The sequence below is a fragment of the Platalea leucorodia genome (assembly GCF_965183815.1).
Source record: "Platalea leucorodia genome assembly, chromosome: W".
Taxonomy (NCBI): Eukaryota; Metazoa; Chordata; class Aves; order Pelecaniformes; family Threskiornithidae; genus Platalea; species Platalea leucorodia.
The window spans coordinates 15,761,381-15,782,298 of NC_138859.1; the positions used below are offsets into that span (position 1 = coordinate 15,761,381).

The 20,918-nt window shown below is 39.7% G+C and overlaps 1 protein-coding gene across 1 annotated transcript in view; it reads left to right on the forward strand.

Annotated features, from left to right (window-relative positions):
• Positions 1 to 6,566: 6,566 nt before the first annotated feature.
• LOC309601643 (zinc finger RNA-binding protein-like) overlaps positions 6,567 to 20,918 on the forward strand; it is a gene marked incomplete at both ends in the record, with an annotated part of 43,507 nt that continues 29,155 nt past the window's right edge. Inside the window, 2 exons of the mRNA XM_082334799.1 lie at positions 6,567 to 6,603; positions 6,914 to 6,998. Of these exons, the coding sequence (XP_082190925.1) occupies positions 6,567 to 6,603; positions 6,914 to 6,998 (122 nt within the window). The remainder of the gene's footprint in view (positions 6,604 to 6,913; positions 6,999 to 20,918) is intronic.

Consider the following 20,918-nt stretch of genomic DNA (forward strand, 5'->3'; position numbering starts at 1 on the left):
GGTGACTTGCGTTTTGTTTTCTTTCTGACAGGCTTTGCGGTTGGGGGGTGGGTGAGCCTTATGGCTCCCATCTTGGCAGTCACCTTGGGTCAAGTGCAGGTCTGAAGCGCTGGGGACAGAAGGTTAAAAAAATATCTCAGCTTCTGTTCTAAACACTTTTTAAAAGCCCTCCAAGCAAAAAACCCTTGAAAATATAATCTGACAATCTTGCCTATTTCTGTAGTACGTTTACACCAGAACACTGCATCATAAGTGCCCTGCTGATGCTGTTTCCTGTATCAGGATTTGAAGAAGGGCAGTAAGTTTAGTTCATCTAAACAAGTATACAACAGCTTCTGAGATAAACCAAAATGACACCTCTTTGGAGGGGAGGTGGGGAAAGGGTCCCCTGCCCCCATCTTTGTGAAAGACGACTTTTAGCAGCCTTTACAAACTGCAATAGGCTAAGCATGCTGTTGGAGCATGAGTGGTTTCATGTTCTGTCTTTCCGTGTTGCATATTTGAGCCTGTACTTTCAGTTTATGATGAGATTTATTAACATTAAAATATTATCGTAGTCAATACAACTTCACACAAAACTAACAGCAGCCTGTCATTGTTTGCTTATCACTGCACTAATAGGTCATGTAGTTGTGCTGTAAGCTTCAGATACCCATTATCAGTTTAGTTTAGTCCTTTTTTCATTGTTATTACCTCTAGACCTGTGCTTTTGCTACCATGACAATGCAAGCTTTTTGTAAAAGGTGTAAACAAACTATCAGAAATAGGAAGTGGACTCTAGTCCTGATCCTAGCTTCAAGATAAAGCTATTGTTGGTACAGATGGTAGTGGGGTGGTGGGTGATCAGCCTCTGTAGTTCCAAGAACAAACGCCTCTTAATAAAGTGTTTAAAATCAAAAGTCTCCAGCTTTATAAATTCCGAAGATCCCTGTTCATTAACATGGGCCAGGAAGATAAACATCATATTTGAAGTGGGGATAATCCTCAAAAGTCAGCATGAGCAGGCCTAAGCAGTTTCTGAAAAAATACTTATGGGAGGTGGGAGAAGAGGTTTTTAGAAGGGATCCATGAGGTCTGCACAGTCCTCACTATGAACTGAGGTAAACTGGCTCTCAATATGACCCTTTTTCACTTTAGTAGCAGGAAAACAGGAAGTTAATACCATAAATTAAAAGTGCACTCTTTTAACTAATTATTGGAAATTGGCTATTTCATAATGTTATTATATATCTTGCAAAACAAAAGAAAAATAGAAAAATATACAGTTCTTACTACATGCCTGGCCTTTGGAAAATAAAACTATGGTTGTTTACACAGAATCAAAGCACAGTAAATCATATGTATGTAAATATAGTAATTATCACCACTGTGCAAATATCAAGCTTGTCAAGCCACATAATTGTGGAAGATGAACAGATGATCTTTTAATACTTAATGCTTAACTCCAAAAATAAACCAAAACCAAACAAACCTATTCCACATAAGATAGTCTCCAGATATGGAATATTAATTTGAAAAAACATAGCTATTCTTTTCAAGGCTTTTACTAACTTTTCATATTGGAATAGTAATAGCAGTTCAGGTTTTTGTAATCCCCATCTGCTTTGCTTTCTTATAGGTCAATACCTGGTACATAAACAATGCTAAGGTTTTAGGAGCATCACATTAAAATCAACAATTTTTTATGCATTTTTAATCAAGTCCTTCAGCCTTGAAATAAATAAAAATGACTAAAAGAAAGATTTTTCTGCTGGATCTTAATGAGTTAACCTCTCCCACCTGCAGTGTTTCCTCCAAAGCAAGCACCAAGTTTATTTTTACAGCTGAATAATAAATAACAGGTCAGTGAGGGAAGGGAGTGTTTGCTAGGACTGGGGATTTCATGTTCTGTTTTTCTGTAATGAAGGGTTTCTTTTAAAAATTATTCTGGTAGTTGAGTTTAGTGGCTGTTTGAGCTTTTTGGTAAATTACCCTTACTATATTTTCTTCTGTTTAAAAAGAAGAAAGAAGATACTAAGAAAAGATGCTGGCTTTAGAAAAGTGGGGAAGGAGCCTTAATTTTTAAAGGTAAATTTCTTCTGTTACCTTCTGAGTGAGTCATCTATCCATCCAAGGGTTATAGTTCACTTTCTTTTTTAAATAAACTGGAAGGTTGCCTCTAAGAAATCCTACCTACATCTGCTACCAAAAAAACCCAAAAAGTCTGTGTTTGCTCAGTTTTAGTGGTTTACAGAGAAGGTACAAAAGACTTAGAGTTTTCCTCGTGTTTCAAATACAGTCTTGCAGTCCTGTGGTAGCAGCTGAGATGTGCCTCTTGGACATTAAAGTAAACTAGTAGGATTGATGACACTGCATGTTATTTGATGATTTCTTCTCACCATATTTTGGAGATCTCCTTTCATACAGATGAAATGAAGGTCAAAGATTTGTTTTTCTGAATGCTAGCTTGCCGCTTTTGGCTGTGATAATTTTTAGATGCATTGAACTTTGGACAAATAGAGTAGCTGTACTATTTAATCCCAAATTAAAGTTTTGCGTTCCAGTGTATGTTTTCATTCTGGAAATTCTTGGCTATTCTTCTGTAATCTTAATATGAATAGAGATGGAGAAGTTTTTTTATATTTAAAAAAAAAAATCTTTTGAACATTTCACTAAAGCTTTTCTGCCTTTCTTTCTCTGCCATGTGATTTGCACTTTTATCACTCTATTTATTTTCCTTCCAGTTATGGGTACAGAAATAGGTAAAGTTCAAAATGCCATAAAGGATCTAATCTAAATTTATTATGGCTTCATTTTGAAGCAAATCTGATACACATCTTACAGAAATGCAATCTTTTTTTATAACCCACTGAGGTTTTTTAAGTATAGACTATGAATCTGATCCTGTGAGCTAGTAGTAACATAAATAGATGTTATGTAATGGTTCACAAAGTCACCAGGAAGCATCAGGTTTTTATTAGGAAAGTGCTGAGGGAAAGACTTGTGTAATACCACTGGCGTTTTTTTCCCAAGAAAATGGGAAACCTTAATTTTTTTTTTTGTCACACTTAGTAAGTGTGACTTCTTATAAAGTATGTTGTAATCTTTTTAAAGTGATATATGCACTGAAGATTCGATATGCAAATTTCAACTGGAGAAGTAATCTGAAAGTTCTGCTGAAATTGCAGCTGAATTGGGTTGCAAAACAGGAGCTTATGTGCAGACATATGCAGGGCTGAAATCACAAGATATAGGGTGGAATATTTGAATTAGAATGACTAGAAATTACTTGGACGAAAGAAGTTATGAAACCTAAGACAAAAATCTGTATTGTGAAAAAGAAAGCTTTTTTTTTTTTTTTTCCCCCTCAGCTTTTGGAGCCAAAGATTGAAAAGAGGGTAAATATTCCAAATTCACCTTATCAATCCAGAAGGAATAGGCAATTGCAGGCCTACCTGCTTGCAAAATATAACTTTAGTGGTACAGTGTTAAAAGGTGTGTGAATGTCTGTGTGTGTATATAGATGCTTATATTTTTAATGAAATGTGTATTGAATATGTATATTTATCAGTATATTGGAAGGTTTATAACTGAAAAAACTTGACAGTGGAACAAAGAAAACTTCCATTTCCTTTTTGTCCAAGTATTATGATCCAGTGGTCCAATTATGAACAATTTTTCATAAAAAAAAAAAAGGAGAGGCGAGTATAGATATCTCTCATTTATGTATCCTGAGTCCACTGAGGTTCTCATGGCAGAGGTCATGCCCTGTAAGTTCTTCTATAGAAGATTTGTGTAGAGCCCTCTCCTGAAGTACTCTTGTATATAGCTTCAGGAATTAGGGCTTTTGTTTTTCTAAGCAATAGCAATTAAATGTCTTCACCCAATAGCTGCTTTCTTCACAGAAAAACACTTTGACTGAAAGTGTACCACAGAAGTTGGAAACTTATTCCTTTTCTCATGCAGGATCCTTTACCTATTGTGCTTGATTAGGATAAGAAAGAACAAGAGGTACAATACTATTTAGTTCCTATGCAAAGCTAATAATAATGACCAGTAAATTATGTTCAGTGAATTGGCAAGGATGTTTGGCATCTTCAGTTTGATATACTTCATATGCAGCTGTGTGGTGGGTTGACCTTGGCTGGCTGCCAGGTGCCCACCAAGCTGCTCTATGACTCCCCCTCCTCAACTGGACAGGGGAGAGAAAATATGACAAAAGGCTTGTGGGTTGAGATAAGGACAGGGAGATCACTAAGCAATTACCATCATGGGCAAAACAGACTCAGTTTGGGGAAACTAATTTAATTTATTGCCAATTAACAGCAGAGTAACATAATGAGAAATAAGAACAAATCTTAAAACACCTTCCCACCCACCCCTCCCTTCTTCCCAGGCTCAACTTCACTCCCAACTTCTCTACCTCCTCCTCCCCGAGCAGTGCAGGGGGATGGGGAATGGGGGTTGTGGTCAGTTCATCACATGTTGTCTCTGCCACTCCTGCCTTCTCATGTTCTTCCCCTGCTCCAGTGTGGGGTCCCACCCACGGGAGACAGTTCTTCACAAACTGCTCCAACGTGGGTCCTTCCCATGGGCTACAGTTCTTCACGAACTGCTCCAATGTGGGCTCTCCACAGGGTTACAGGTCCTTTGGGTGCATCCACCTGCTCCAGCGTGGGGTCCTCCATGGGTTGCAGGTTGTGTATCTGTACCACCATTAACCTCCATGGGCTGCAGGGGGACAACCTGCCTCTCCATGGTCTTCACCACAGGCTGCAGGGGAATCTCTGCTCCAGCACCTGGAGCACCTCCTTCCACTCCTTCACTGACCTTGGTGTCTGCAAGGTTGTTTCTCTCACATATTCTCACTCCTCTCTTCCGGCTGCTGTTGTGCAGCAGTGTTTTCCCCTTCTTAAATATGTTATCACAGAGGCGCTACCACCATTGCTGATTGGCTCAGTCTTGGCTAGTGGCAGGTCCATCTTGGAGCCAGCTGACACTGGCTCTGTCGGACATGGAGGAAGCTTCTTGCATCTTCTCACAGAAGCCACCCCTGCAGTGCCCCCCCCCCCCCCCCACCTTGCCACGTAAACCCAATACAAGCTGCAATAATGTAAACTTTAGATGATGAATGACTTTCCTCTTCTTGTTTGTTTTATGAACAAAAATATCTTTGTTGAAGTCTTACTGCCCAAGATGATTGCTGGTACTGCGGGATGGGGGAAATCTGTGCTTTTGTGAGGACTGTGGGAGATCCCAAGCAGGGATGTTTTGAATAGGTGTGGCTTATAGAAAACAAATACTTCTGAAATGATCACTTTTGAATTAATCCAGAAGCAAGTGTTTTATGAATCTTGATTAGTTTAGAAAAGCGCACATAATAGCGAGGACAAAGTACACAAATGAGATGCAATTATTTAAGGATTTAAATTTTGCTTTGTTCAGAGTTTTGAGAAGCATCTGCTGCTCAGAGGGAAAGTGGAACAGGGTCACGGGGAACAGATGCAAATTCAGTCACTTTGAATGGGAGGTTACTACACTGACAGTAATATACTGCCCAACAGTTTTTAGGAGCAATCTGATGGACTGTTGGTTCCTAGAAACTTCAGATAAATGGGCTCTGTATGGGTGAGGCTTTACCTCACATGTACAATAAGCACATGGGAACTATTGCAAAATTAATTTGTGGATGTGCGTCAGCTGTGGTGCCTTGGGAAGAGGTCAGACAATGTGCACATGGCTTTAGCTGGACAACATCTATGTTGCTCTTCACATGTGTGATTGTGGTGGTGAACCCCGGGGCCCAGGTGAATCTAAAACTTGTTGCAAGGTTAGACAAGTCCTAGGTCTTGCTGTGAACTCTGCACATGTGCACTAGCTGCAGGTGCTGCCTTCTAGCTCCATGGCCTTGCAAGAGTGCTAACTAGCACCTGCTGTGTATGTCAGTCTTCAGCTGACAATATGCTTGTGTGGGAAAGCTGGTAAATACTGACACCTGCAGTAGGTGCGTGGGGACAAAAACCAGTATGTGGCAAGGGCGGTGGTGACCCATTTCACCTGGATTTCTGTTACTTGAGCTACCTGCTGTGGTGTGTTGTGCCTTTGCAGGCAAGAATGAGAAACCGACCCTATCTTTGCAATATGAGTCCACGGGTACAGGTGCGGTGTGACTGTGGTGCAGAACACGGGATAATGGAGGGAGGAAGGGGGCAGGCGGGCGCTACGTGCAGTGCTCTATGAGAGCAGCTCCACCACGCGCCTGGGCCTCAGGGAGGGGGACTACAGCTCCCAAGAATCTTTGCACATCCCGCGCATGCGCACAAGAGGATTCGCGTCTCAAACGCGGCGGCGGTTCCCGCGGCATCAAGCGCACTCTTCTGTGGATGGGGGGCGGGGGCGCATTCATGGGCTGGACTACAACTCCCAGTGGCTCCTCACACATCTCGCGCGTGCACACGGTCCCGGCTGCACTCCGCCGTTGTCGCCGTGGGTGTGTGGGGGAAGGGGGCAAGTGCGGCGGTGAAGCGGGGGGAGGAGGAGGTGGGAGTTGAGAGTTCAGCCGCCGTTGTTGCTGCCAGCTTGGACTCATGATTCCTATATGTCCGGTAGTTTCGTTCACCTATGGTAAGTAACAGCGCTCGGTGTTTATTTGTGTCTGTGCGCGCGGGGGGGCGGCGGTGAGGGGGAGGGGATGCGGCCCGCGCGCGGGGCGGGGGAACGGGCAGCGGGGTCCTGAGGCGCTGTGTCTGACCTGGCGCTCGCGCGCTCTTTCTGTTTCTTATCTGCCTGTCCCCTTCTCTTCCTCCCCCCCCCCCCCCCCCCCCCCCCCCCCGCCTCCTCCCCCCCCCCCCCCCCCCCCCCTCCTGCCGGGCCTCCTGTCATGGCCCCGACCACCACCGCCGCCGCTGCCGTCTCTTGGTTATCGTCGCCGCAGTGCCCAGCCGGCTGGGAGAAGATGCCAAAATGGCCACCGGCAACTACTTTGGTTTCACCCATAGTGGGGCTGCTGCCCAGTATAGGTAACTGCTGCGACCCTGCCCTGCCCTGCCTCTCCCTCTGTCCGGGCCCGGAGTCCCCTCTTCCCTCTTCGCCTCCGGTCTCGTGTCCCTGACCGTGATCTCCCCGCCCCCTCGGGGTTGAGTGACCGGGACTGCTCCCATCCCCGCCCCGTGTGGGGGCCTCTTCTGCACCCCGCTCCTCCGGGGGATGGTTGTGCTTGGGACCCTTCTGCTTGTCTGCCCCGCCCGCGGGTGTGTTTCCTTAACCTCCTGGTAAGGCCCTCCCTGTATCCCCAGGGGTGTGAGGATGGGGAGGTGGAGTCGGGCACCACGGAGGAGGAGGAGAATCAGCGGCAGCATCGGGTCCCAAGGCCCTTAAATTAAAATAGCGAGTTACTGTCTGCCGCCCTCGGGCCCTTCTTCTTCAGCTTTAAGGAAGTTGGGGCTTGCTCCTCAAGTCTTTGCATCCCCCTATGTTAGTGTGGGAGGATGGAATCCGTTTTAACATAGGTTAAAATTACACCAACCCGACCTATGGGAGACTGGATGGATAAGGGAAGAGCTGAAGCACCAGAAAATACAGGGGACTGTCTTATTCCACTGAAGCAATGTTATAATTAATGTCTTTCAGAAAGTAGAGAAGGTACTTTCAGGGCCAGGTACCTTTTAAAAATATTTCCTACTTGGATATCTAAGACCAGGAGCAAGTCTTATAGTGGAGCTCAGGGATCTGTAACTGTACATCTTATATAGATATACTGCCTTAAATCTTTGTATCTTTGTACTCTTTGTGCATCCAAATTGTGTATCAGATTGTTAAAAAGTAATTGGTAGCATCTATTATCTCACTTTTTCTGAAATCGAATTACTTAATTTGGCAAAAACCAGATACAATCAGGAACATCTTCACATTTTTGGCTTGTATTGGAATAGCACCTTGAAGTCCACATTTGAATTTACATTATTCGTTTCATAAATCTGTAATAAAGACCTTCCTTGACCCCTAAGTCTTGGTTAATGGGAAAAACAGAAGAATAAAACAAATATATGAGGAGTTATTAACAAACAAATGCAGATGTGTGCTACTGTTAACTAGCTAATAAAAATTGCATACCTGACATAGTTTCAGGAATATACAGTTTTATGGGGGTCTTGGAATGACTCCAAATCTATTCTTTCCTGGAAATGTCTCTTGACAAAATGACTGTCAAAAATTCTGATGCACTGGAAGAACTTTAGGCTGCAACTTTAAAGGAATCTCAGTCAGTGCTCCCTAATGATAATATATAGAATCCTGTTGATTTCAGCACTTACTTCAGCGAAGTGCAAAAAATCTGTGCAGTTCTTTTTAGGATACAAGCCTTTCTTGGAATATCTCAAAGTATGAAACTGTTAAATCTTCAGCTGGAGACATGCAGAAGAAAAAAACAAAAACAACTTTGCATCAGAAAGAAGAGAGTCTAAATAGTTTCTGATAAATAATTTCAAAGGAGAAAAATCTGCTATGCTAACTAAATGATATTTGAAAGGTGCCTGTAGTAAAGGTTTTCCATATTTAATTCTAGACTTGTAGACCAGTATAAACCCTGTTGGAATTCCAGTTTCTCAAAATGACAATGTTCTAATTTGCATTAATAGTAGTGAAGGGACAATGTATTAGAACTATTGGGTTCAAGGAAATAGCGTCTTAAAATCAACAATTGAAAAAATGATGAAGCTATTATTGGCATAGAAATCACTGTGTCTTCCTGTGATTCTAGTTTATGTGTGGCCATGGTGGATCATTTAAATATTCCCTCATCCTTCACATGAAGGATAAATTAAAATTTGTCCAAGGAATATAACCTTAACATCAAATAATGATATTTGAAGCAGTTATAAAGGCCAGATTGGTAGCTGCTCAGATGTTAGGTCTTGGATTTGGGAAATTCATGAGTACTGTGTGTAGGAGTTGATAACATATTTACTGTTGTAACAGTGTAAGCAGTATAGTTCCCTGAATTGACTAGAAGAAAGGGAATGGATGTCTGTTTTCATTAGTTCATAAATACTAGTTTTCATAAAGCACATTTGAAATCTTAACTCGTTTCATATTTAATCAAAGGCAGCAAAAGAGCTAAGTGCCCTTTAAACCTGTAAATAATGGATTAGAAGCATTCTTGTTCCTTTCAGTGTTGTCGCTGCATAAAATTTCCTGCTGCCCCGCTCGTTCAAAATTCTTTGTGTGTACTACCCAGTCATAACATCATGACTTAATGAGAGAAGCATTAGATTATGCAAATACCAATACAGGAAATTTCTCTGAATATTGCAATACCTTTGTACTTTCTGCTAGTGGTGGTATTAGGGCCTAAGGTTATAAACCTGCATGCAATGCAGAACTCATCTGTTACTTATTTAAATAACTGTATTAATCTATTTAGGAGCCTGAAATAAATGTGGAATTTGGTGATACTAGTCTTCTTTACTTTGCGTGTGTGTGCGCGTTCTGTGGCAACCTGAACCACTGTGTCTATTCAGTTTGAAATGAACAACCTAATATTCACTTGTCTTTCATCTTATTAATTCAATATTAGCATTCTTGATTCAGTGCTGGAGAAAAGGCATAGTTATGCTTTTGTTTTAAAGTTGGCTGACTGAAATGTGGGGATGCTGATGGAGAGATAGGGACATTGAGAAATGTTTGGACAGAGAAGCGTACAAATGTGGTGGTCTCAATTAACCTTGTGTTAGGATTTTGGTTTCTGTTAAGAAGATAAAGAATCTTTGGGTGTCTGAGTTTCATCTTAGTCATATTCATACTGTGTCCCTGCTCTAATGAGACCGGTCACAGATGGGAGATTCTTGGGTAGTTAGGAGTGATTTGTTAACTTTGAATTGCTATCAAGTAGTGTGAATATTACTAAGTGTGGTGAGCCTTCACAGATAAAGGCAATTGTAGCAGTTAGGCTCCAGAGCCAATCACAGTGCCTGTGAGTTTAGGTTAAGATGCATTCTAGGCAGCCATGTGGAAGTGAACTCTTGCTATTATAGCTAGTTTGGCATTCAAGTGCAGTGCATGATGTTACAGGATATTAGAGACTGATGCAGAACAGCAAAGGAAGGTGAAATGCTGTGGATGGATAAGTTGGCTATTGAGAATTGTTTGGGGGTGGAGTGTTTTTTCATATTTGTTAGTACTTCTAATTAACTTTACTTTTGTCTTCAGTGTCTGCCCCAGTTACCTCTTCTTCAACTAGATACTGGTTTCAAAACATGCTAGCCCAAGCTTAAAGTATCACTAAACATAATTCAGACTTGTACTGGTGGACAACAGGAAGATAGGGACAATACTGAGTAGGACTTAAGGCTTATTCTGAAGTGAAAATGTACCACTAGACTTAAACTTATGTTAAGAAAAACATTTATTCATCTTACAGTATTGTTATATGTACCCCATTCTAAAATGCATGGGGAATGAAAGTAATCATAGTTTTATCATAGGATGGTTGTACATATATCATAGTGTAAAAACTCCAAATGCTTTCTTTCTGTGAACTTTATGCCCATGCTGTCTTGAGTTGCATCACATCTTAAAGGATATGCATTTTTAGCAAAAGGGACTTTACTGAATATGACTGAGCTGCATGGTGCTGATTCTCCTTTGTTCAATTTATGTTAGTCTTAAGTGCTATCTTAAACATGCTGTTCTAGCTTATTTAATGTACACAAGAAGCCTCCAGTAAGTTACTGCTGTTTATAAAAAGATTTTGATAGACTTATTTTCAAATCAGTGAGGTCCAGCTCTCAAAGGAGATATGTCAACATTAGAAAGGCAATAAGGGGCTCTGGGTTTGTTAACATGGGCTGTATGCCAGTATTGCAGTTGACTAATGATGGGGAGACAGAGGAGGTGGTGGTAATTGGGGAGGAAAGGTGCCTCGCTAATCAGAGGAGCCTTTGTCATTTTTGGGAGGGAAGTCTGCCAACTAGTTGTCCGTGTCCCGTTCCCCCCCCCCCCCCCCCGGGTCCTGCACTTAGGTCACAACCACCCCATGCAATGCTACAGGCTTGGGGAGGAGTGGCTGGAGAGCTGCCTGGCAGAAAAGGACCTGGGGGTGTTGGTCGACAGCTGGCTGAATATGAGCCAGCAGTGTGCTCAGGTGGCCAAGAGAGCCAATGGCATCCTGGTTTATATCAGGAATAGTGTGGTCAGCAGGACCAAGGAGGTGATAGTGCCCCTGTACTCGGCACTGGTGAGGCTGTGCCTCGAGTACTGTGTTCAATTTTGGGCCCCTCACTACAAGAAGGACATTGAGGTGCTGGAGTGTGTCCAAAGAAGGGCAACAAAGTTGGTGAAGGGTCTAGAGCACAAGTCTTATGAGGAGCGGCTGAGGGAGCTGGGGTTGTTTAGTCTGGAGAAGAGGAGGCTGAGGGGAGACCTTATTGCTCTCTACAACTACCTGAAAGGAGGTTGTAGCGAGGTGGGGGTCGGTCTCTTCTCCCAAGTAACAAGTGATAGGATGAGAGGAAATGGCCTCAAGTTGTGCCAGGGGAGATTTAGGTTAGATATTAGGAAAAATTTCTTCACGAAGGGAGTGGTTAGGCATTGGAACAGACTGCCTAGGGAAGTGGTACAATCACGGTCCCTGGAAGTATTCAAGAAACGTGTGGATGTGGTTCTTAGGGACATGGTTTAGAGGTGGACCTGGCAGTTAGGTTAACGGTTGGACTCGATGATCTCAGAGGCCCTTTCCAACCTTTATGATTTAGGAACCAAGCAGTTGAGGAAGCTTTTCTGTTAATGGTATAGTTATGTTCTTTTTAGTTGTAACCTCAAAATGGATTGATGGTGGTAGGCTTAACTCTGGGGTGTTAAATTATGTGTAAAATTTTGTCTGCTACTTAAATGCAAAAATGGTAGGTTAAAGTGTATTTGCATTATTGGTACCTAGAAAAGCAAAATAGTAGCTTAAGGCAGGAAATATAGAAAGTTTTAAGAATTGAATACAGATTTCCATACTAGAGAACTTGCCAATTTTAGCTTTTTTTCTGTTTAACATCTTCATTAATGATCTGGATGATGGGGCAGAGCGTACCCTCAGCAAGTTTGCTGATGACACAAAACTGGGAGCAGTGGCTGATGTGCCAGAGGGTTGCACTGCCATTCAGAGAGAGAGAGAGAGAGATCTCAACGGGCTGGAGAAATGGGCTGACAGGAACCTTGTGAAGTTCAACAGGGGGAAGTGCAAAGTCCAGCACCTGGGGAGGAACAACCCCATGCACCAATATATGCTGGGGGCCACCCAGATGGAAAGCAGCTTGGCAGAAAAGGACCTGGGGGGTCCTGGTGGACACCAAGTTGAACTTGAGCCAACAGTGCGCCCTTGCAGCAAAGAAGGCAAATGGCATCCTGGGCTGCATTAGACAAAGTATTGCCAGCAGGTCAAGGGAGCTGATCCTTCCTCTCTAACCCAGCACTGGTGAGGCCACACCTGGAGTTCTGTGTCCAGTTCTGGGCTCCCTAGTGCAAGAGAGACATGGACATACTGGAGAGAGTCCAATGAAAGGCCACAAAGATGATGAAGGGACTGGAGCCTCTCTCCTATGAGGAAAGGCTGAGAGAGCTGGGACTGTTTAGCCTAGAGATGAGAAGGCTCAGGGGGGATCTTATTAATGTATATAAATACCTGAAGGAAGGGTGCAAAGAGGACAGAGACAGGCTCTTTTCAGTGGTGCCCAGTGACAGGACCAGAGGCAATGGGCACAAACTGAAATACAGGAGGTTCCCTCTGAACATCAGGAAACTTTTTTTACACTGTGAGTGTGACTGAGCACTGGCACAGGTTGCCCAGGGAACTTGTGGAGTCTCCCTCCTTGGAGATATTCAAAAGCTGTCTGGACATGGTCCTAGGCAACTGGCTCTAGGTGGCCCTGCTTGAGCGGGATTGGACCCCCGGAGGTCCCTTCCAACCTCAACCATTCTGTGATTCTGACAGGGAAAATGTTAGTAGTTAGTACTTTTTCAGGCAGATGTAACATCTCAAGCTCAGTTCTTTTTGTCTTGCATTATCATTGTGAACATTGCTGTTAACTAGACTTGAATAAAAACAATGTTTTGGTAATGAAGGAAGCTGTATAGGCATTGAGCCATCCGTTGTGTGCGACTGAGTAGAGAGAGGTAGATACAGAGCATATATTTGCATCGCTGTTACAGACACTTGCAGTTATGTTGTGATATACAGTGAGGAAAATATTGCAAAATTTGATTGGATTTCAGTCAGGTAGTGAGACTAAATGTGAAGATGAACAAAGCAGTAAGGGTGTATTGAAAACATGAGGCTGTTCATCTTTGAGATGAGTTATTGATAGTATATGGTTTAGCTATCCATTAGCAATTGGTATTTTTTGTTTGTAATGGAATGACGCAAGGATGTTTTTAGAAACAAGGAAGAGGAAGGGAAACTCAAAATTACTACAGAGAACTGTCTTTTTTACGCCATGTGTAGTTAAACCATAGAATATGTTACCAGGAACTGCTAAAATTTAACTGGATTCAAGAGAGTATTGCACATGTGCATGCCTTCAAGCCTAGTGAATTGCGTTACAATGTTCTGTTCACAAAGTTGTAATAATAGGAAATAATAATTTTCATTAGATTAAAAAGATAAATTCAGTCTTCAAAATTTTACGCCTATAGTGAGTGACAGGCTCTAGAAAAACAGAAGTCTTCTAAATTACAACTTACTGTAATGCAATATTTCATTTCACCATTTTATGCTGTTTATTGTCAAGTATGTTTAGGAGAAAAAAGCTAATTTGTTTTTTTTTTATTATTATTATTTTGGTTTTTATTTTAGTCTGCCCAGGTTCAATTAACACACCTGAAACTTCATCTGACCAGTTACTCAGTAGTGCCTCTTCCTAGGTTAGAAACTGAAGAAGCAGCAGATTGTACTGCTTCTTTCAGTTTTTAGAGAGTTAGGTCATACTTGTTTCAGTCTTCATATCCCTGAAAGAAAAACTGCAAAATTGTATTTTTCGCTATTCTGATACTAATAGAGTAGTCTATGAAATTTTGAGATATCTGGCAGTTAGGTCTCAACAAATATGTTTTCCTTAATGCTAAAATTTTCAAATATTCCTAAAAGTTAGAATTTGAGAATTAAGGCTTAATTGGGTGGTGGTGGTGTTTTGTTGTTTTTTGTTTTGTTTTGTGTTTTTTTTTTGTTTTTTTTTTAGTTCAAGATATTTGTATTTTAAAAATTATTTTTAAGAGTAGCTTAAGTGTTGTGCTAAGCTAGCCTGAAAATCACTTCTGCATTTGCATGCAAAAAAAACCTGCAAGGAATATGTTGTCATTTCTGAGGAAGCTGGTAGTTTGGGTAGAGAAAAAATAGGTCCTGATTGTAACTCTATATCAAAATAGCACTCTTCAGAAAACTAAAAAAAATAATAAAAAATTAAATGTCCTTTGCCTCTAGGAAGAGAGTTTTCGGTGTTCATCACCCTAAACAGAGCTGGAATAGCAGCAGTGTTAATGTGTGTGTTGGTTGTTAGTACAGAGATGCATTGGAGATCAGCATTTTGGTATTCCTTCAGCTTATGTGCACATGAATTACAATTCATTTTTGTTTTTAAATTAAATCAGTCAGTGTGATGAAAAGCAAGGCTTATAGGGAATCTTTTATGTGCTTTCCTCTATATGTACCTTTTATGTGCTATATATCTTATATGGAAATAGACTGCATTTTTCTGAAAGTGTATTCCTCTGACAATAATTGCTACAGATACCTTATTAAGTTTCTTAACGCATGACTTACTTCACAAATATACTAATGTGGAAAATAAAATATCTTACAATCTTAAGTCACCTGAAGTTATTACCTGGCAAAATAGATAGCATTATATCAAAAAGTGTTGCATTTTCTTGATATTGTTAATGTGCAATAAATAAAGCTTTCTACCTTCAATTTATTTTTATTTTTTTTTACAAAAAAAAAAAACCTCAACACTTTTTTTTATTAGAAAAGGCCAATAGCTGGAAATGAAAAAGGACAAGAGCAAAGTGTTCTCCAGAAAATAATTTAGTATTTGTTTCTTAAATTTATATGCTCTCAATTCTCTGTCATTCTTGGGCTGATAAATTACAGGAAATCCAGACCTTCTATCAGTGTCGCTATGTAAAAGTAACTAACAAGTGAGGATTCTGCTATTTTTAGATCTAATTACAATACAAGTTCTCATCTAAGCTTTTTTTGTGGAAGAATGTTGCTCATTTGCAAACCTATATTAAATAGCTATTTCAATTAGACAAATTTTTGTGGTTTTGGAACTGGAGAACAATGTTTTGCTAAGTGGACACCAATACTTCATTAATTGCTATTGATCAGCACTTTCTGCCTCCTAGCCAGCTTCTGACTTAAAATCATTTTAGGTGTGCTGCCATCTTTTTTCACTTTGGAAGCCCATATTTCTTTTTCTATATAAAAAACACTGCTACAGTTTCCTTGTTGAAGATGTTTGTGCAGTTCAGAAAAGATTTTTAATTGCTTCTTGAATATTATGGGTTTTGAAAAGGGGAATAAAAATTACTAACAGAAATATGAAATAATCTAGTTATTTTAATAACTAATATGGAGTAGTGATGGCTAGCACCCTCTTTTTGAGAGCTTGTTCTCAGGGTGTGGACTTTTTGTTGCTGGTGTTTTAGTACAACTTAGCCAAATGTAAGTGTTTAGGCTGGACTTTTCCAGGCTAAATATCTACCTAGAGTTATACTTTTTTTTAAAGCTATACTGTAGTTTAATTGATTTTTATAAGCTATACTATAGCTTAATTTGTGGTGTGGAATTGGGCAGGGAGATCTTAATAACTTTTTGATCCCTTAGTGTTTTGGAATGGGGACTTAGAATTTGCAAATGGGAAAAAGATTTTTACATGTTACACTGTTTCAGAATCACAGTTCTGAGTGTACACAGCAATATTAAACATTGATACCATGAAAGTAGCTGCAGTGTTAGTCTTATGTCCGTTTGCAAAGTATCAAAGTAAAAAATGCACCTGTCTTGGGAAAACTTCATTTCACTTGGTGAAAGGAGTTTCGTACACCAGACAGCAATGTGGACAAGACTAATTTTTGCTGTGGCCTTTGCTCTGGGATGAATTCTGCAAGATTGTGAGCCAGTGTGGCCATTCACTCCCCAGAAAATCAGATTGACATGGAATTGGAGATTAGTATGGAGAAAGATACATGGTCACAGCTCACTGCAGTCAGTCTTATCTAGGAGGCTTAATATCATAGTGGTATTTCATAATATGTGGTGCTTTTTCTGATACTAATGCATCAGAAAAATTAGTATTTTCCATTGTTAATGTCAGTAGAAATTAGTATAGTTGTTATTCAAAGATTTGAGTCAAAGGTGTTTTACAAAAAATACTTTTCTCATGCACTGTAGTACAATAATTATATGTAAAGAATTAATTCTTTCGATCTTGAGGTTCCTTAGGTAAGATGTGGAAGATGAGAGCAAGCTAGGTATATGCTGGGGTGTAAAACTTTTGCATAGAAGCAAGCTTATTTGGGAGGAGGAAGCAAAGGCCGTGGGGAAATAGGGATATGCATGTAGCAGTTTAGGGCAGGTAGAGACAAAAAACATTAGGTAAGGTGCTGGAAATAACCTTCTGTAGTAGACTGAAACATACATCTACAGAGCCTGGAGCAGAACAATTGAGTGCAACATGTAGACTGTAAACTGGCTGTGGCTGGGATAGCGAAAACACAGTGAAATAGAAATCCAAGCCAGAAGATGAGTATTGAAGAATTGTGTGTTGTTCCTAGAAAATAGAAATTAAAGTGAGCTTGGTGGGGAAGCACTGTTACTGTTATGATCAGCTAAAGAAATAGGTGTGGTATGAATAAAATATATTCTTTTTGAATTAAAATCTCTGGCAGAAGAGGTATTATTAGAGCAGTACAGCAGAGTAAGATTTGGAGCTGCAAAGTCCTTTGCCTGTAACTTCTTAAATCAAAGAATGGTGTTTATTTTGACAGTAAGTTAAAACACTGTAAGAATTGTAATATGAAGTTACCTTGAATTGAACGTTTACAAACTGGGTTTGTTTTAAGTAAGTGTTGGTCTAGAACTCATTTGCTTTTGAAACTGAATCTTTTATAAACTAAGGAAAATTCTTGACAGTGAGGGTGCTCAGCCACTGGAACAGGTTGTCTAGAGCAGTCTTGCAATCTCCATTCTTGGAGATGATTGGAACCTGACTGGACACAAAGCCCTGAGAAACCTAATGTAGCTTCAAAATTAGCTGGGCTTTGAGCACAGGGTTAGAACAGATGACCTCCAAATCTTTGTTTCAACCTAAATTATTCTGTGATTTTTAAGCTCTGCCTAGTTAGTAAAGCCAGTTGGACTGCGTATCTTTTCATATGAAGAGTGCTAGAATTCCTTGAACTCAAAGATGCTAATAAGGATATTGGAATTTATTTTGGGGAAGAGAAGAATTGACCTACAAAGAAAACTCGCTAAGTTACCAAGTAAATCAGTTAGCTTCTCTGTCCGCTTGTAATTTGGTTCAACTTTTTCCCCACTGTGGTGGGGGATTAAGCTAAACTGAATTACTTACTTTGTTGTGGTGAAGAACACGCACATGGTTTGTTACCATAGCTCAGCTGACATACTGTATTTCATTGTTGCTCTAATAACTTGATCAGGTGCCTAAGTCTTTTGGAGTCTTTTTTTATTGGGACCGAGTTGAAATACTTGATGTGGTGCAGCATGGAAAATTATTGCTTAATGTAGAGATTAGTAAAAGAATTGTAGAGAAAGAGCTGGTAGAGGTGGTTAGTAGAATTAGAAGAGTGATTATCAAATAGGAATAATTGCAGTGGAGTACCCTAGGGATTGGTCTTGAGTCTTACTTAGTATTTATATTAGTATGGTGTGTTGTGATATTTGATGCAAGGGAAATATTGTCAATACACAGGTAACTTTACAAGAAGCTGCTCTGAGGAAGCTAGACCGTTTGGAAAGAAAGCAGTCTGGAGCAGAGTGGGTAGCACAGCTGAAGCTTTATCTGAAATGATGCATACAGTTCTTGCCATCAAGAAAGAAGAGTAGATAATACTAGGATAGGTGCAAAGAACAACTGCAAGAAAGATCAGTGGAATAGGGAGTCTGGCAAAATAGTCTGGGAGGAGGTAAGTTCATCTCGGCAAATGTGATGAGGCACTAATCACCAAACAAGGATTAAAAACTCTTGTAAGTTAAATGAAGTTGGCACAAAAATCTTTTTATATAAATTAATTACATGAAAGTGCCTGGTCATCTTAATGTTAAAAGGTTCTCAGTAAGACCATGGGGAGAAAGAAACATCATAAATTTAGAAAAGATGTTGCCATGAATTTCTGTAACATAGTGTAACATAACTTTTAAAAAGGAAGAAGCAGTCAATTCTAGAATATTTTTCTTGTAGTCTTGCAAACTTGATCACTAGCTCTGCATGATGTTGCAGAAGCAAGGGGAACAGGTTTGCTAAAGTAAACATGGTCATAGAACTATATTAGCCTTAGAAATCAAATTATTGGGGCTGTTAACTCTATAACATGATAAGGAAGTTTGATACAAAAATGGCACAGAAGAAATGAAACTAACTGTAGCAGAATCTTGTTAATAGTCCTGCTCATAATGATCACAATCTCTTCACAGTATTAAATACTGAAAACTGTCGGGCAGCTTTAATCATATATATTCTGAGAACAAAAGCATTTTCTTTGATAAACTGACTGATACTGTTACCTCATAGTGTGTTGTGAACACTGTATTGTATTTTGTAATAGCAACTTAAGCATGGTTTCATGAAACTTGAAGAGCCAAATTAATACTTCCTGGACAGGTCCCTGTTCTTTCTCCCCCTCCCATTTTTTCCCTTGCTTCCACACATATAACTTTTATGTGGGTTCTGGCACTCAGCAGACTGTTTTGTGAGCTCCAATGTTTCTAACGTTTCTACCATGTTAGAAAATGATCCCAGAAAAAAAAAAAATTCTCATAGTTTTCTGCTAGATTAATGAGTTAAATCAGTGCTCTGAATAGCTTGACAAGTAGCAGAACTAGCGCTAGGGATGGAATAGGATGGCATAGCCAGGTTTGGTATATGGGAGGAGGGAAGAATAAGAGTGGGGATAGGATGGAGCAAGACTTTTCCTTGTTGGCAGTATTAGACTGTTGATGTGTTCAAGTGCAGTCTGAGTTAAATAGTCTGCTGCCTGTTTTCTCAATTTAATGTATTTTTAGTAGATACATATGATAATGTGAATTACCTCAGAACTTTTGAATATTTTACACTTCTGTACTGTTAGATATGTAGATAATGCAGCCTAATTTTATAGATTGTCATTCACTTTTACCATCATAAAATAGTCTTCCTAAATTTTCTGGTGGAGTCTGATTTCTCACCTTAAACTGACAAAACAGAAAAACTGCCTATATACATCAAGTAGGAGGAATTGTTTCAAGCAGTGGTGGGAGCTACACCAGAGTGGTTCAGGTCTTTTCCTTCCACTGTTATGCTAAGAAGCTGAAAATAAAATGAAACATAATTGTGAGTACAGCTCACAACTGAATTAAATTTGGATGGAATGCAAGTGTGTTTTTAAGCAATCAAGGGCCTAAGATGGGAAGAAGGTGGATTCCAGGCATGTAAGTCCAATAATAATAACATTTTCTCTGTGTGTTTCTGCTGTAAGAATGTTTTTTTATATATATTGAAGTTAATGAATTCTGCTGTAATTAAAATGACAAAATCAGTTTTTCTTAAAAAATAATAAAAAGTTACCGAACACAAGAGAGTTATGGAAACGTCTTTTGCAAAAATAATAGTATCTATAGTTAAAAGGTGCTTTGTTTCTGGTAGTTATGTCAGAGAGAATATTGCAGTCTTTAGGAAAAAAATACTGTAACTTCTTGTTCCTTTTGGTTTTGAGCATAACCATGCTGCAATTCCACTTTGCCACTGAGTATGTTTGCTTCAAGTGAGATTTCATTTTTCTGTTTTCTTCTAAAAAAATAGGGGATAATACCTCCTTGATAGGCATGAAATTGGTTTTGAATTATCTTTTAATAGTGCTATGGAGATGTGAAACCCTATAGAGATTCTTAAATATTATTGAAAAGCGGTGCAGGAAGTGTACTAAAAATTTCAGAATAATCACTCAATCCCCATTTCATATCATTGTTCCAGATAGTGATATTTTGCCTAGTTCACTTTGTTTAAAAATAATTATTCTAGGCTTTTAATCATAATGCACAGTTATAGATCAATATAGGACAATAATATTAGTTTCAGTTCAAATAATTAAGCCTTTGAAGCCATCATTTTTTATTTCCGCTGTTAATATTTACTCATTCTTAGTAAATAGCCACATATTAATGTCCTACCTGTAAATTTAAGAGAAGCAGATTAGTCTCAGCATGTGATTGCTAGAGCTCTGGTTGCAGTCGTCTTGCTCAATCTGACTGTCTGTTCTTTAGATGCTTCATGTTGTGAGGCAGTGGACTTCTGTATGAGTGAGTGGGGCCAGCTTTTATAATTCTAAACTTTTGTGGGAAAAGTCCCTTATCAGAGGCATGTATTTAAAGTGTCTCTGCCTTAAATTTAAGAGTTCTGAGCTAATTTTCATGGAAGTCTTTAAAATCTTATTGATTTAATGTGGTTTACTGAAAAACATCATGCAAGTGCAGGTCAGTAATGAGCTCTCACAGGAAAGTAGTATTTTTCTTAATTTGACAGGTATGTCAGTTTTATTGAAGAACTACTGAAACACTTAAACTTATCAGTCATGAAAAGATAACAGTGTAAGACTTCTGTATTATTTTGAATGAAAGACTTGGGTTCTTTTCAAGCAGTGGAAAACAACACCCCCCCCTTGCTAAGAAGAAAGTCATCACC